The following is a 14,205-nucleotide window of genomic DNA, read 5'->3' as shown; positions in this document are numbered from 1 at the left end:
ACTTGGTGGGGGGAAGGCTCTCTCAGCCTGGCCTGTGTCCTCTCACAGTGTGGGAGCCTAGTGATCGATCACCCCAAAGAGGTAGGCCAAAGCCGGGGTTCCTGCCTCTGCGCTGCATCAAGCCACCACCCACCCACGTGCACACGCTGCCCTGTCCATCTGCATGCGTCCACTGCACACGCAGCCTCTGGTGATTGCTTGTTGCAGCATGAGAGTGTCAGGGCGTGAGGGCGTGATGACCACATAGGCTTTTATTAATAGGATAAAGTTTCTGAGCAGACAGAGAAATAAAGTACCTTTTCACAAATATCTTTATTTTAAAAGGTCACCTGACTCTCATAAAGCATACTCATGTAGTTCAGACACATATTTTTCGAGTAAATGCTCTTTTCATCCATGTACTTTGTCTATTAAATGTTGCTGTGACTTAACTTTGGGCAGACTTAACAAGCATTATAAGTTACCCACCCAATAAAGAAAGGGAATTAATCATCTTTCTTTTGACCCTTTTACTTGTCTTTTTTTTTTTTTTTTTTTTTTTTTTTTTTTGCCTTCACCAAATAGTACAAATGTGGTATGTAAAAGATATGATTACAAAGAAACACATCTGACTCTTGTGGGTGGCTTGTAGCTAAGTCTCATTACTACTCCTTCCTTTTGCCTCCACTTCCCCACACACATCCCGCCCGGGGTTGTCCTGTGCAGCTGTGGGCAGAATGAATGCCGGATCCTGCTGCATTAGACATTCAGCACAGTTGTAATCTTCTCAGATGAGTATGCAGGCACATCAACAAAATGGCTTGTATATTTCCATCCCCGCTTTAAAAAATTAATGTGTGTAAATGTTCCAAAACCTTTGGACTCTCTTACAAGGTATTTAGGTTGTGTCCCAATTAGTAGCCTTGTGACCTAAAAAGAATCTTATCAACTTCCGAAGCTCCCTAACTTCTATCCAAGGAGAATCTGTAAATACAGGGGACTTGGCTCTAAGAAGAGGAAAAAGAAATCCAAGCTGGCTGATGTCTAACTGGTAGCAGTCCAGGGAGGCCTCAGTAGCTGTAATGTAGGGCTGTGTGTGGCGTCTTCGAAACTGACTCTTCCAGCAGCCATATAATGGTAGCAGAGAGGGAGGGAGAGAGAGAGAGAGAAAGAGAGAGAGAGAGAGAGAGAGAGAGAGAGAGAGAGAGAATGAGAATACATCTGTATGTTCCCTCTAGGCATATCATCCTGAAAACGTAATCTAAATGTTTGAAACGTGATGCTGTTATTATAATATTCTGGTGTGGGGAAAGCAGGTGTCCCTGAAGTAGTCTGTTGTGTTTAATTCAGCCTAATTAAGTTGTCATTGGTACAAAGTCCCTCCTGCATGGTTAATGGCTCAAGGGAAAGGCCCTTTTCTTCTGCTTCTTCAGGGTAAACCCACAGCATCCAGGTTGGGGCTATGCACACAGTAGGTAATTTATAAAGGCCTACTGACAGGTTAGCATGGGGACATGAAGTCCTTTGCATGTGGCCTTTTCTTTAATCATCACCGCTCCTAAGGTTAGAAGGATATTCTCCCCTTTAGAGCTGAGGGAACCCAGTTTAAAGAGGTTTCAGCAGAACCTTCCCAAGGCAGTTTCCAAGGCTCACCCTGGGGAGGCACAGTATGACAGGGATCAGGTCCATGCCCATGCACTTGTCCTATGCTACCAGCTCTTTCCAGCTATCTGGAACTTTGCCTGCCATGAATCAGCATTTGGGGGCGGGGGGGACTCTGAACTTACCACAACTTTCTATCAAAGTTCCTGCCTTTTAGTTCAGATATTAACTTGACAAGTTAAGGCCAGAAATGCCCAAGTGGATGATCCATCTTCTCTTTATTGCCTGTGTGGTCCGTAAGAGGGATTTTGCTTAGTAATGTCAGGAATAGAACAAAGTGACATGTATCCAACCACATCAATGCTCAGTCATTAAGCCAACATCTTTCTTTTCTCTTGAGCCCTATACTGAAGAGGCAAATTGGGATGCTCCCTGATTGGTTGGGTTCTTGAATTTTACCTAAGTGCATTTCAGGATTGCCTGTTTGGGGAAGTGTGTTAAGTGTAAGATAGAAGCACAGACCTCAATATACAAATGAGGATCCTAGCTCCAGAATTTCCATTGAGAATGCTCTATATAGAAGTTCATTGTCAGCATTTTCTTCATCCTAAATACGACCACTTAACTGAGCATTTTGTACATCCCAGGCATTGTGCAACACCTGGTACCCATTATCTTGTGTTGTCCTCACCACTGCCTCATGCGGTGGGTGTATTAGCTCCGAGAAGTTTAGTTACCTGCCCAGTGTGGCACTCATGACTGGCCAGCTCTACAACCAGTATGTGAACCTGCTTCTGGCGGATGCCAAAGTCTTCCATTCTAGATGGAAGGTTATCCATTATGCATTGTGAAAAGGAAAGCTCTTTATTAACTGAAGGTTGTTTAGAATGATGCAGCCAAGATATTATTGCCCACATCACAACCAGTATGTATCTCAAGAGCTTCTGAAGGCTCACCATTTAGAGATGAGGATACTGAGGCTCCGTGAGAAGAAGCTTGCCCCAGGCACACTGACATACAGTGGCAGAGTCAGTGACCTCACTGAGTCTCACACATTCCAGCCCAGTAGATTTTGCCCTTTGCATTTCTTCTTTGCATGGCAGAAGGGGCCCTCAATGATGTCTTGGTGGTGCAGTTCGGGGACAGGAGTGTGTTTGCAGAAGAACAGCTAGTTGTCCTCCAGTCCCAGAGACACAGACCCTTGTTCCCAGAGCCACCAGACGGGCAGGTGGGAACAGCACGTGGGACATCAGCCCTAGCCCTGGGAACCTAGCACACGGCCAGACCTCAAGGGGAAGGTCACGCCAGAGAGACACAGACCCTTGTTCCCAGAGCCACCAGAAGGGCAGGTGGGGGCAGCACGTGGGACATCAGCCCCAGCACTGGGAACCTAGCACACGTTGGCCAGACCTCAAGGGGAAGGTCACGCCAAGACTATTGTAGGAGGTGTGTTAGTTTCCTATTGCTGTTGTAACACATACCTGCAAACCGCTGCATAAAACAACACAACTTTATTATCTCACAGTGCTACGAGTCAGAATGCCAGGACATGGGCGCTTAACTGGTTTCTCTGCTCGGGGTCTCCCACAGCTGAAATCAAGGTGTTGGAAGGGAAGGGCCATGGGGAGAATTTGTTTCCAGACTCATGCAGTTGCTGGCACAGTTCAGTTCTTTGCAGTTGCAGGCTCTGTCTCTGTATGGCTCCTGGATAAAGGTCCTTCTCAGCTTCTAGCTGCCTGCCCTCCTGGCCCTCTCCATCCGCAAAGCCAGCAATGGCTGGTTGGGTTACTTTCACTCTTTGAATCTCTCTTACCTCCCCTCCTGCCTCATCTCCCCTGTCTCCAGCCGGAGAAGGTTCTTTGTCTTTAAAGGCTTCGTGGGGTTAAATTGGGTCCACCTGAATAATCCAGATGCTCGCCCTATTTGGGGGTCTGTAACCTTACTTCCATCTGCAAAGTCCCCTTTGCCACATCACAGAACATAGTCATAGGTTCAGGGTATTGGGGTGCACACATTTATGGGGGTCCAGTCTGCCAACCAGAAAAGAACACAAACTGCTGACCACGTTGTTTCTGTTGTGAGGAGCATACAGCATGGACCCCAGTATATGTGATGGAGCCTGGACAGTCCATGCTTGGCCCTCCTGCTTCTGCTCAGGCTGCAGAGCAGAGGCCACTCCACACCCCAACCCCCAGTTAGTGTCTCAGGGGCTTTAACCTTAAGGTATCTGTCCACCATCTTTCTTCCAAGATAAGTGTTTCAAAAGCCCATTTCCTCTGCTTCCTGTCACTTTCTCTCAAGTAGTTTTTAAGAACACAGCCATCTCCCTGGCAGCTTCCCCAAAGCATTCCTTGCACACCATCTTTTATAAACCTAACAGCCCTGAAGGTCATGATGATGATAACTGATGATAATGATGATCCCGCTCAAAAACCCTTGACAAATAAGGCTCAGAAAGGTGAGTGATTTGTGGAAGGTCACACAGCAGATTAGCAAGAGCCAGGATTTAGACATGCCCATTATGGACTCTCCACCATGCCAAGCAACTTCACTCCCTTCCCTTTCACTTCCTTGTGCTCTTCCTCCTTTTTCAACTAATTAATCATTTTTATTGCCCTATTTTACTTTCTCCTCACCATCTTCACATTTCATCTAAATTGTGATGCTACAAGCTGGTTGGTACAAGCTGCCATTTTATTCCCATAGAGCATTCATGCCCAATTTTTCACAGCTTTATTTGTTTTTATCCATTCTGAGTACTGTACCCAGTTGTATTAAATTCATAGTCATCACATGCAGAGCCCAGATTCTGTGGGCATGTGAATTTTGCACAGTGTAATCTGATCAGCGCTGCAGACTGGAGATGTGTGGGAGGTAAAAACTCTATTATAAAAAACTTCTGAGCCAGTGTCCTCTATTTTAAAATTGAGGGAAAGTTTGTATGTAACACTAGAGGCCCAGTGCATGAAATTTGTGCACTTAGGCCCCTGGGGGGGGGGTGTATCTTAGCCCAGCCTGCACCCTCTTGCAGTCCAAGAGCCCTTGGGGGATGTCCAACTGATGGCTTAGGCTCGCTCCCCACAGGACATCCTTAGTGCTGCCACAGAAACATGAGAGGCTCTGGCCATTGCTGCTGCACTTGCCAGCTGTGAGCCCGGCTCAGGGCTTCTGGCTGAGTGGCACTCCCCCTGTGGGAGCGCACTGACCACCAGGGGACAGCTCCTGCATTGAGCATCTGCCCCCTGGTGGTCAGTGCATGTCATAGGGACTGGTTGTTCTGCTGTTTGGTTAATTTGCATATTAGGCTTTTATTATATAGGATATTAGTTTCAGGTGCACCACATTATCATTTGACATAGTATACATTACAAAGCGATCAGCGCTATAAGTCTAGGTACTATCCATCACCATATAATGTCCTCTTTCTTTAATGAGTTTCAAGGCAATCAAATGAAATGAATCCTAGGGCCATGGGGAAAGCCACCAGCTTAGCCTATGAAGTCTAATTTATAATTCCATTTAAGGACTAAATCATTGAACTTGGACAAGTGATAGATGCTGGTGAAGCACAATTAACTTTGAATTGAAAAGAAAAAAGACAGCAATGTAAAGAGGCACGCTGGCTGCTCCAATTCTTATTTTTGAAAAGAAAAAGAAGATAGTAATCATAGCCAGTGCTTATTGTGCACCAGACACTGTTCAAGAGACTTTATCATCACAGTCCTGTGAATTGAGACTCATTATCATGCCCATTTTACAGATAAGAAAATTGAGGTACAGCAAACTTAAATAACTTGTCCAAGGTCACACTGCTAATATTTACAGAGCCAGGACTTGAAACGAGGCATGCCAGCCCCATGGTCTCAGTCAATGTTACACTGATTTTCTGGAGCCCATTATATCCCTATATTTTAAATATCTGTTAAGAGATAATGGGGTGTTGGGGTCCAGGACGATGAAGAATGGAGGAAATTGGAACTTCTTCCCTTTGGGGGTGTTTAGGCCTTTCTAATCTACTGTTCTTTTCTGATTACATGGCTCTGGGTAGAATCTTTACTTATGTGTGCGTATGTGGTGGGGACAGGTCCTCTGTGGAGAGGAGGGGCCTAGAGAAGCTGAGAGGTTCTTTCCAGTGTGAACCTTCAGGGGTTCTGCAAAAGGACAGCCACCAGCAAGCAGAATGATGGTCAGGTGAGGCTGGAACAAGGCTGAGAATAAGAGAGGTGGTTAAAAAAGACATTTGCTATTATTTTTCATTTTAGAGTGAATTGGGAATAAAAAATAATTTATTCAGCTAGAAGTTTTATGCAAAGGATAAATTGCCATGTAAATATTTTTAAAAATTGGGAAAAAGTAAAACATGCCCAGATTCCATGTGTTTTTGGTGAATAGACTTAGAAGGCATTCAGATATTTTCCTCTCCAGGGGGATCTGTCCCTTCTTGTAGCCCTTAAAGTGAAGATTTCTATTATCAGTTACTTTGATGAAGTGATCCCTAGAATCAGGAATCCACAATATGGATTCTGGTCCTGCTTTGTTTATTGGTTGAGTATTTTGGATTGAATAATTATCTCTCTCCACCCCGGATCTCTTTGATAACATATAAAATGAGTATCGTATCTGTTGGGTCTACCTCACAGAGATGCTGTTTGACATGTGCTCTTGGGGGAAAAGTTACCCTGTGGTATGGATGCCTGAGGTAGCGCTTCTGGGGCTGAACAGCAGACCCTGAGTGATGGATGAATGATTACTCTGACACAACGTTTGCTGTGAAAGAGAGGGCTAAGGGACTGCCTGGCTAAAGGAACCAGATTGCCTGCCTCATTAGGCTTTTATTATAACTGCAGTTTGAGTAGCATTTATCTTTTAGATATAATACCATCAGTAGGATAAGTAGTCTTGGGAGGGTACATGTGTGCAGTGTCCTTTAAGCAAGGACACCTCAAGATTAAGCATAAGGATTCCAGTAAACACCCGGGGGTCTGCATGTGCACAGACTTGTCTGAAAAGGTCAAGGAATAATTAGGGGCACCGCCCTCGGCACTCCCCTAAGTCAGAATTACAATAAACAGGGTGGGCCACCTTCAGCACACATCCGTTTTCTCAAAATGTCCTCCTTACAAACTTTCCAACCAAGTCTTCTGTGCTCCCCAACATAGCAGCAACATTTTTAAGTTTGCTGTGGTTTCTGCTCCTGCCAGTGGGTGCTGTGAATGAACATCTGGTTGCTTGGAAGCCAGATGTTCTCACCAGCAGAAGTCAGAGGGTTTGGGAGGCAGCCAGGGAAAAAGTGGTGCTTGAAAACCACTGTTTGGACACTTTTGTTCTCCTTGTCTTGACATCGTGTGTGCCATGGCCAAAATGATACATGTGTGTTGAAATGCCCTAGCAGTGTGAGAACCATGGGGTCAATTTAAAAAGAAAAAAGTGAAAACTAAAGAACCTACTGTCTGCTGATAGGGTTTGGAGAAGGTGTGAGAGGCAGGAGGCAAATCATGACATCAGGCTCTCTGCACAGTCCACCCACTGGGATGTGCTGTTGGCACTCCTGCCCAAAGTCACCTATAGTTGAGTTCTTCCCTAACTAAGGGAAGAGGAAGAAATTGGCCAAGCACAGAATGAGTTTATAGAACCTGCAGAATATAAGAAGTTACGGTCCCTGCTGCTTTGCTTAAGGGACTATCACCTTCCTTTCCAAAGCCTTCTAGTCTGGTTAAGACTCCTTGGTCATTGATTGGCGTCACGCATGGCAGTGATCTTGTAGACAGTAACATTGAGGCTCCTTGGTGACATAGAAAGAGCACAGGCATTGTGGCTCCCTTCTTTCCATCTGTGAAATGGGGGAGTGGGTTCCCTGAGTGCAGTGAGAGTGCCTGGAGTGTGCGGTGTCACAGTCGTGGCTCTGTGTAACGCTGACATTCTGTACCCTTTGGTCTTGCCTTTCATGTACCACAGGATCGATAAGCAAATAAGCAGGTTTCGGAGGTGGTTACCTAGGAAGCCAATGAGGCTGGACAAGGAGACACTGCCAGACCTGGAGGAGAATGACTGCTACACTGCCCCTTTCAGCCAGCAAAGGATCCATCAGTGAGTGTTTCCTGGGAAAGCCCTTACTTTCAAAGGATGGGCCATTGCCCGAGAGCCTCCTCCTGCATGCCTTGCATTCCTTGGCACATGCAAGGAACAGCATGATGCCTTTCTCCCCTGAGAATCCTGTGAGTGTTCATATTCCTTTTATTTTAGTCAGGATAAGCAAGGTGCTCCAATAAGGGATCCCCATATCTCAGTGGCTTAACACAATTGAACACACGTTCGTATGTGTGTTGGGTGAAGGACCTTCTGCATGGTGATGCAGAGACCCAGGTTCCTTCCACCTTGTGGCTCTGCCAATTCCCAGTGCAGAGCCCCCTGCAGGCTCATCTGCAGCCAGCTGGCAGACAAGGATGCTGGTCTACATTTTTCCCTTTTGAAAAAGGGGTTGTTGGTTTGATTGTTTTCAATCTTAGTTTACTTCTCAGTTCCCCTTTCTTCAGCAACTGAGTTGCCCCAGGAAAAGCCACATTGCCTCGCAGCTGGCTTCCTGGCTCATCTATCAGACACTCTCTGAACAATAAATTGTCACTTTTGACATACAGGTGGTGGGAGGAGAAGTTGGCTAAGTAATTGAGCCTTTGAGGACTTGCAAAAGTCATAGAGAATTGACTGAAGCTTCTGAGGTGACAAGTAATCATGGCCAGATGGCAGGGTTGGCGATAGGAGAGAAGAGCATGCCAAAGACGGTAAACAACTAGGCGAAAACAGCCTTTTAAAGGGGGGGATAAATCAGGTCAGCCCAACCTCTCTCTCAGCCAGACTTTAGGAATTCCTGGCTCTCCCTTCCCCGGCCATAGAGACAGCCTCTGTAAAAATGACTTAGCTGCGAGAAGGGAAGGGATGACAGATTTTAAAAAAATAGGTTGCTGACTTTGAGAAAAAAACAAACCAAATGGCAGTTGTCAAGTTACAGGGAGTGCAAGGTGGGGGCACGCTTTAGCAACAGAAAATCAATGAAAGTCTGTGGGCTTCTAGAGCACAAAGGAGAGAAAACAATCAAAAATAGATGTTCTGCATCAAAATATATAATGCATAATGCAAAGGAAGCAACTCAGGAAGCCTCTGAAATAACCGAACTCTAGATCCAAACAGGTCAGACTGATGCCAACCCAACCACATATGTGAACATTGAAGAAGACATGAAACTCATAGCCAGGCCTCAAAATTCTAGTTCAATCTTCCCGTGGGAAATAAGAACTGAGAGGGACTTTCTGTTAACTCAGAGTTCAGGACCTATGGGTGTTTTCTTAGAGAAAAAAACAGATGAAAGCTGGCATGTTCCTGCTCTGGCTTTAAACCCTCGTTATGCCTATGTTGTTCATCTTAAAGCTTCTCACGCAAGTGATTATTTGGTTTTAAATTCTTCTGGAGTAGAGTCTGATTCACATTCAGATTTTCCCTTTGCTTCCGCCCTGCCTGAGAGAGTGCCTAGCACAGTGCAGGGTAAATGAATGGATGAATGGATGGGTAGGTGGGTAGATGAATGGAGGGCTCAATGAATTATATGGTGTGTACTACGGGATTTGTTTTACTTCAAAGACATATCGGTAAATGGAAGAAGAATGGGATGGATGGATAGTTGAATAGATGGATGGAGAAATTAATGAAGTATATGGTGCGTGCACTGGGGTTATGCTTTGCTTAAAAGGTATAAAGGTAAAGGAAGAGGAACTGGATGGATGGATAGGTGGATAGGTAGATGAAATACATGATGTGCACCTAGGGTTTTCTTATTACTTCAAAGACATATAGGTAAATGAAGAGGAAAGTTTTCCACTATTCATCTTTATGCTGATTCTGTTTTCTGATGTTCTTTATCTTTTTAAATATTTTTATTGATTTCCAAGAGGGATAGAAACATTAATGATAAGAGTGAATCATTAATCGGCTGCCTCCTACACTGGGGACTGAACCTGCAACCCGGACATGTGCCCTGTCCGGGAATCGAACTGTGACCTCCTGGTTCATAGGTCAACACTCAACCACTAAGCCACTTTGTTCTTGCTTTAGAACAACGTTTCTCAGCAGGGTTCTCAAAGTCAGAAGCACCTGGGCTCCCATTAGGACCTCTAGGTATTAGAACCAGGAATCAGGTCTTTATAAATGTTTTAAAATATGTGCTAAATGGCCCAGAAGGTGTGTTTCCATGGTTAAGCATTGATATATGAATCAGGAGGTCACAGCTGGATTTCCAGTCAGGGTACATGCCTGGGTTGCAGGTTCAATCCCCAGTAGGGGGCATGCAGGAGGCAGCTGACTAGTGATTCTCTCTCATCATTGATGTTTCTCTCACACACAGTTCATTAAAAAAATGTGTTAAATGAAGATGATAGCCTGTGGGATAGCGGTATTCAGCCATCTCTCTCACATATATGAGAAGCATTTTTTGACATGTTTGAGTATTCATTCACTGAAAAATTGTTTCATTCAATAGTCAATAGTTTGCTGATTACTTTTTTTCAGGCACTGTTTGGGTACAGAGGATATAAATAGTACATAGTCTTGACCCCAGCATAGTAAAGACAGAAGACCATCTATAATAATAAAAGTTGTATATGCTAATTAGAGCAGATGACCTTCTGGATGAAGCAGGGGCTGTGAGGGAATCCTGGGTCCCGGGTGCCAGAGGGAAGCCAGTGCTGGCAGCCAGGGGAAGGAAGGCCTACTCTTGCACAGATTTCATGCATCAGGCATCTAGTTTTAAATAATTATAAACAGTATAATGGTGTGACTTAAAAGATAGGGTGTTCCAGTCCTCAGATTTGTTGGGAGGTTAGTAAGAGAGGAGGGTTGGTCACAAGAAGAAAATGTTTGTGATGGGTCTTGAAAGGTAACACTTGTCCAGGAATTTAAGGTGGGGGAAACACATCTCGAAAAGAGAGAATCATGTATGTATCAAAGAACAAAGGTGTGCAGCAGAATGGAGTGTTTGAAGAACTACAATAGTCTTCTGTGAATGGGAATAGGACGTGAGAACACTTGGTGTTACTGTTTGAAAAAATAGAGTGATCCATGGAAGGTGAACTTTCCAGGCAGGAGAACTAAGGAAAAAGCAGAGGGACAGCTGGAATGAAGCAAATCTAAGAACCAGACCTTAGTAGGACCAAAAGAATAACGTAGGCAGTTGGGAGATGAAAAATTCAACAAGGTCTTGAATGTTATGGGCAGTGGAGATTTCTTTCTGTTTGAAAATGGTCGTGCCACACAGACAACATCCCTTTTATCCTCACTTGAGGATATGTTTCTATTGATTTTAGAGAGAGAGGAAAGGAGGGGGCGGGGAGAGAGACAGAGAGATAGATGTGAGAGGGAAACATCAAGTGGTTGCCTCCCATACACTGTACACGCCCTGGCGGTGCATAGGACGATGCTCCAACCAACTGAGCCAAACTGGCCAGGGATAAACATCCCTTTCATGAGCGTGTGTATGTAAGATTCCAAGAACACTGGCTGTCAAATTGGAAACAATTGTTTGGTGCGGTCAGAAAAACATGTGCCTAAGGATACTTTGAGAGTGATGTTAACGGCTTTAAAGTAATCAGAAGTAGGTGGTTAATGAGCTTTGAGGGTTATAAAATGATCTGCTGGTTTTCCAAATGCAATTCAAGATCCCGTGTGACTTCTTGGTTCTGCGGAATGTTTGATATTGTATTTGTCTAGGAGTAAAAGAGAATAATCGGTGTGAGTGTCTATACATGAATGTAGTAGAAAAAGAGACAAAAGAGAATTGAAAGTTTAATAAAGAGTGATCAAAGTGGGAAAGAGCCTTGAAAATACTTTGCTCTCAGAATAAAACCCAGACTCCTGTTAGCTCACTAGCTCCTGCTTTCATCCCCCAGTTGTGTGCTTTGGGTGCACTGAACTGCTTTGATCTCCTTAGCTCCTGAGTCTGAGTCCTTTTGTCTCCTCTCTGCACATGTCCTTCCCTCTGCCTGGAATAGCCTTTTCTCCTAGACTCCCTTCTCTCAGAGTTCATCAGAGACATTTCCTTCAGAAATCCATCCAAGGGTTCCACCCCAGCTCTGGCTGCAGTGTACTCTCTGTGTCTTGGTAATATTTCCTCCCATCATAGCTCTTCATTAATAGTACCATCAAGTTTAATTGCTTTCTCCTAGACTGTAAGTTCCTTGAAAGACTGTGTCTGTATCATCACTTTTGAATCCCAACGCTAGTGCTTAACAATGATAGTTAAATGAGAAAATAAATGAATAGATAAAAATGAAAATGGGAGAATCATAATAGTAAAGAATAAAGGTGATGTGAAGTTAGCTCACTGCACACTCACCTCAAACCAAATTCAAGACATTTTCTCCTCAAATGCAGTCCACATTCTTTGTCCTCTATCCAGTAAATAGCACTAATATTTGTCCAGGTGCTGAAACCGAGTCTGGAAGCTAGTCTAATACATCCCTCACCTCTGCTTCCCACATCTTATTTATCTCCCAGGGCTGATGATTTTATATCCGAAGCAAAGCATGTCTTTCATCTAGTAGCTTCTCTCTATCTCTACCACCATTTTCTCTCTTGTAAAACCTAGAAACAATGGAACAGGTCTCACTGGCTCTATCCTTCCCCACCTCCAATCCATTCTCACAAGTGCATACAGAGTGATGTTTTCAAAATGTACCTTTATTCATGTCACTTCATCCGGTTTAAAAACCTTAGAATAAATAGCAAAACTATTGAGATGACCTATAAGGTCTTGGAAGGCTTGCCGGCCTTCTCAGCGATTCCGTTCTGCTAACTGCTAACTCCTTCCAGCTTGATCTGCCTTCTCCACTGTCCACCTCTCATTTCTTATGATCCAGACAGAAGACAGATACAATCTCTCTCTCTCTCTCTCTCTCTCTGTTCTTTGGACACTCTCTGCATTAGGGCATTTGCACATGCTGGAATTTTTGTCTCATTCTCCCTCGTTACTTTTATTCATCCTTAAAAATTCAACTCCAAAGACTCTTCCCAGAGAAGCCCTCTCCCATCTTTCTAAAGACAATGTCTCCTTGCTTAATGCTGTTTAGCTGCATGTTTCTTACATTACATTTTTCACATTTGAAATTTTATAATTATTTGGGTATTCTATGATGAATGCCCAACTATCCAACTAAACTTTAAACTCCATGGAGGCATATCCATGTCTGTTTTTGCTCATAATTATATCTTCAGTAGCTAATGTAATGCCTATCATACAATAGATGGTCAGTGCTTGTCTGCTAAATGGACGAAGTAAGGATAAAAGTAAAATGATATGATGGAATAATATGATCATAAACGTTTATGCTTTGAACTACATTGCACACAAAAAATTAAATTTGAAAATTAACTTAAAAACAAATAGCTTATCATTCTATTTGAACATATATCCATGTTTCAGACGCAATGAAAGCAAACCTTCATGTACATCTCTCTACACGTCAATATAGGATATCATATAAAATGGGAAAACTCTTACTAGGTTCCAGACATTATTTTAAGTACTTTAATCTTCACAACAACCATATGAGAGAGGAGGTATTCTCATCACCATTTTACAGATGAGGAGACTGAAGCACAAAGAGGTTAAGGAACCTGCAGTAGCTCGCACAGCTAGGATAGTCAACCTGCCTGAACGACCCCCAGATATCAGTGTTTTCACACTTTAGAAGTTCATTGTGGTTCACATCATTGTCTAGTGTGGGTCACTAGTGGGAAAGAGGTGTAATATATTTGCTCCACGCAGTTGTTCAAGGTACCAGGCTACTTCTATCTTGCAACTCTGCCTTCCCTAGATCCCTTGCATCTGGTTGACAGACAGGGGAGAAGAGGTCTGAGTGATCTTGTGGGATGTTTTTATGGGCCAGGCTTAGAAGCGGTGTACCACACTTTCCTTTCCCCACCTTTCTTGGTCTAGACCTCACTCATGTAGTTACTCCTAACTTGAGAGATGTTAGGATAACTAGTCTACCTGTGTGCCCAGGAGGAAAAGGAAATCAGTGTTGCTGAATGACTAGGCAATCTGTCTCGGTGATGGAGAAGGAATTCAAATTCAGACAGGGAGCCTTACAATCCTGTACTCTTTTTTATATATATATGTGTGTATGTATGTATATATGTATGTATGTATGTATGTATATATATATGTTTTTATTGATTTTTACAGAGAAAGGAAGGGAGAGGGATAGAGTGATAGAAACAGTGATGAGGGAAGAGAATCATTGATCGGCTACCTCCTGAATGCACCCTGACTGGGAATCAAACCAGTGACCTCTTGGTTCCTGGGTCAACGCTCAACCACTTAGCCACACCGGCTGGGCACGATCCTATACTCTTAAGCATTATGCTCTCACTGAGGATTTTTCAACCTTGGTGCTATTGACATTTGGGGCTGAATAACTCTGTGTGGGAACCATCACATCATTGTAGGATAGTTAGTAGCATCCCTGGCCTCTGTCTATTAGATGTTACTAGCAGTTCCCTCCCCACTTAATTGTAAAAATAAAAAATCTCCAGACATTGCCCAGTGTCCCCTGGTGGGAGGGGGCAAAAAATTGCACC

The 14,205-nt window shown here is 43.8% G+C and overlaps 1 protein-coding gene across 3 annotated transcripts in view; it reads left to right on the top strand.

Annotated features, from left to right (window-relative positions):
- Positions 1 to 14,205, top strand: part of ANO4 (anoctamin 4) — a 241,271-nt gene that overhangs the window by 149,095 nt on the left and 77,971 nt on the right. For 2 of the 3 annotated variants that reach the window (XM_015567602.1, XM_006769374.2), the window contains one exon: positions 7,537 to 7,668. The exons of the other annotated variant lie outside the window; for it this stretch is intronic. In XM_015567602.1, coding sequence (XP_015423088.1) covers positions 7,537 to 7,668 — 132 coding nt within the window. The remainder of the gene's footprint in view (positions 1 to 7,536; positions 7,669 to 14,205) is intronic. 3 annotated transcript variants of the gene reach the window in all.

Source organism: Myotis davidii, unplaced genomic scaffold, assembly GCF_000327345.1.
Source record: "Myotis davidii unplaced genomic scaffold, ASM32734v1 scaffold120, whole genome shotgun sequence".
Lineage (NCBI taxonomy): Eukaryota > Metazoa > Chordata > Mammalia > Chiroptera > Vespertilionidae > Myotis > Myotis davidii.
The sequence above is the reverse complement of the archived record's forward strand: the minus strand, read 5'-3'. Positions and strand labels throughout refer to the sequence as shown.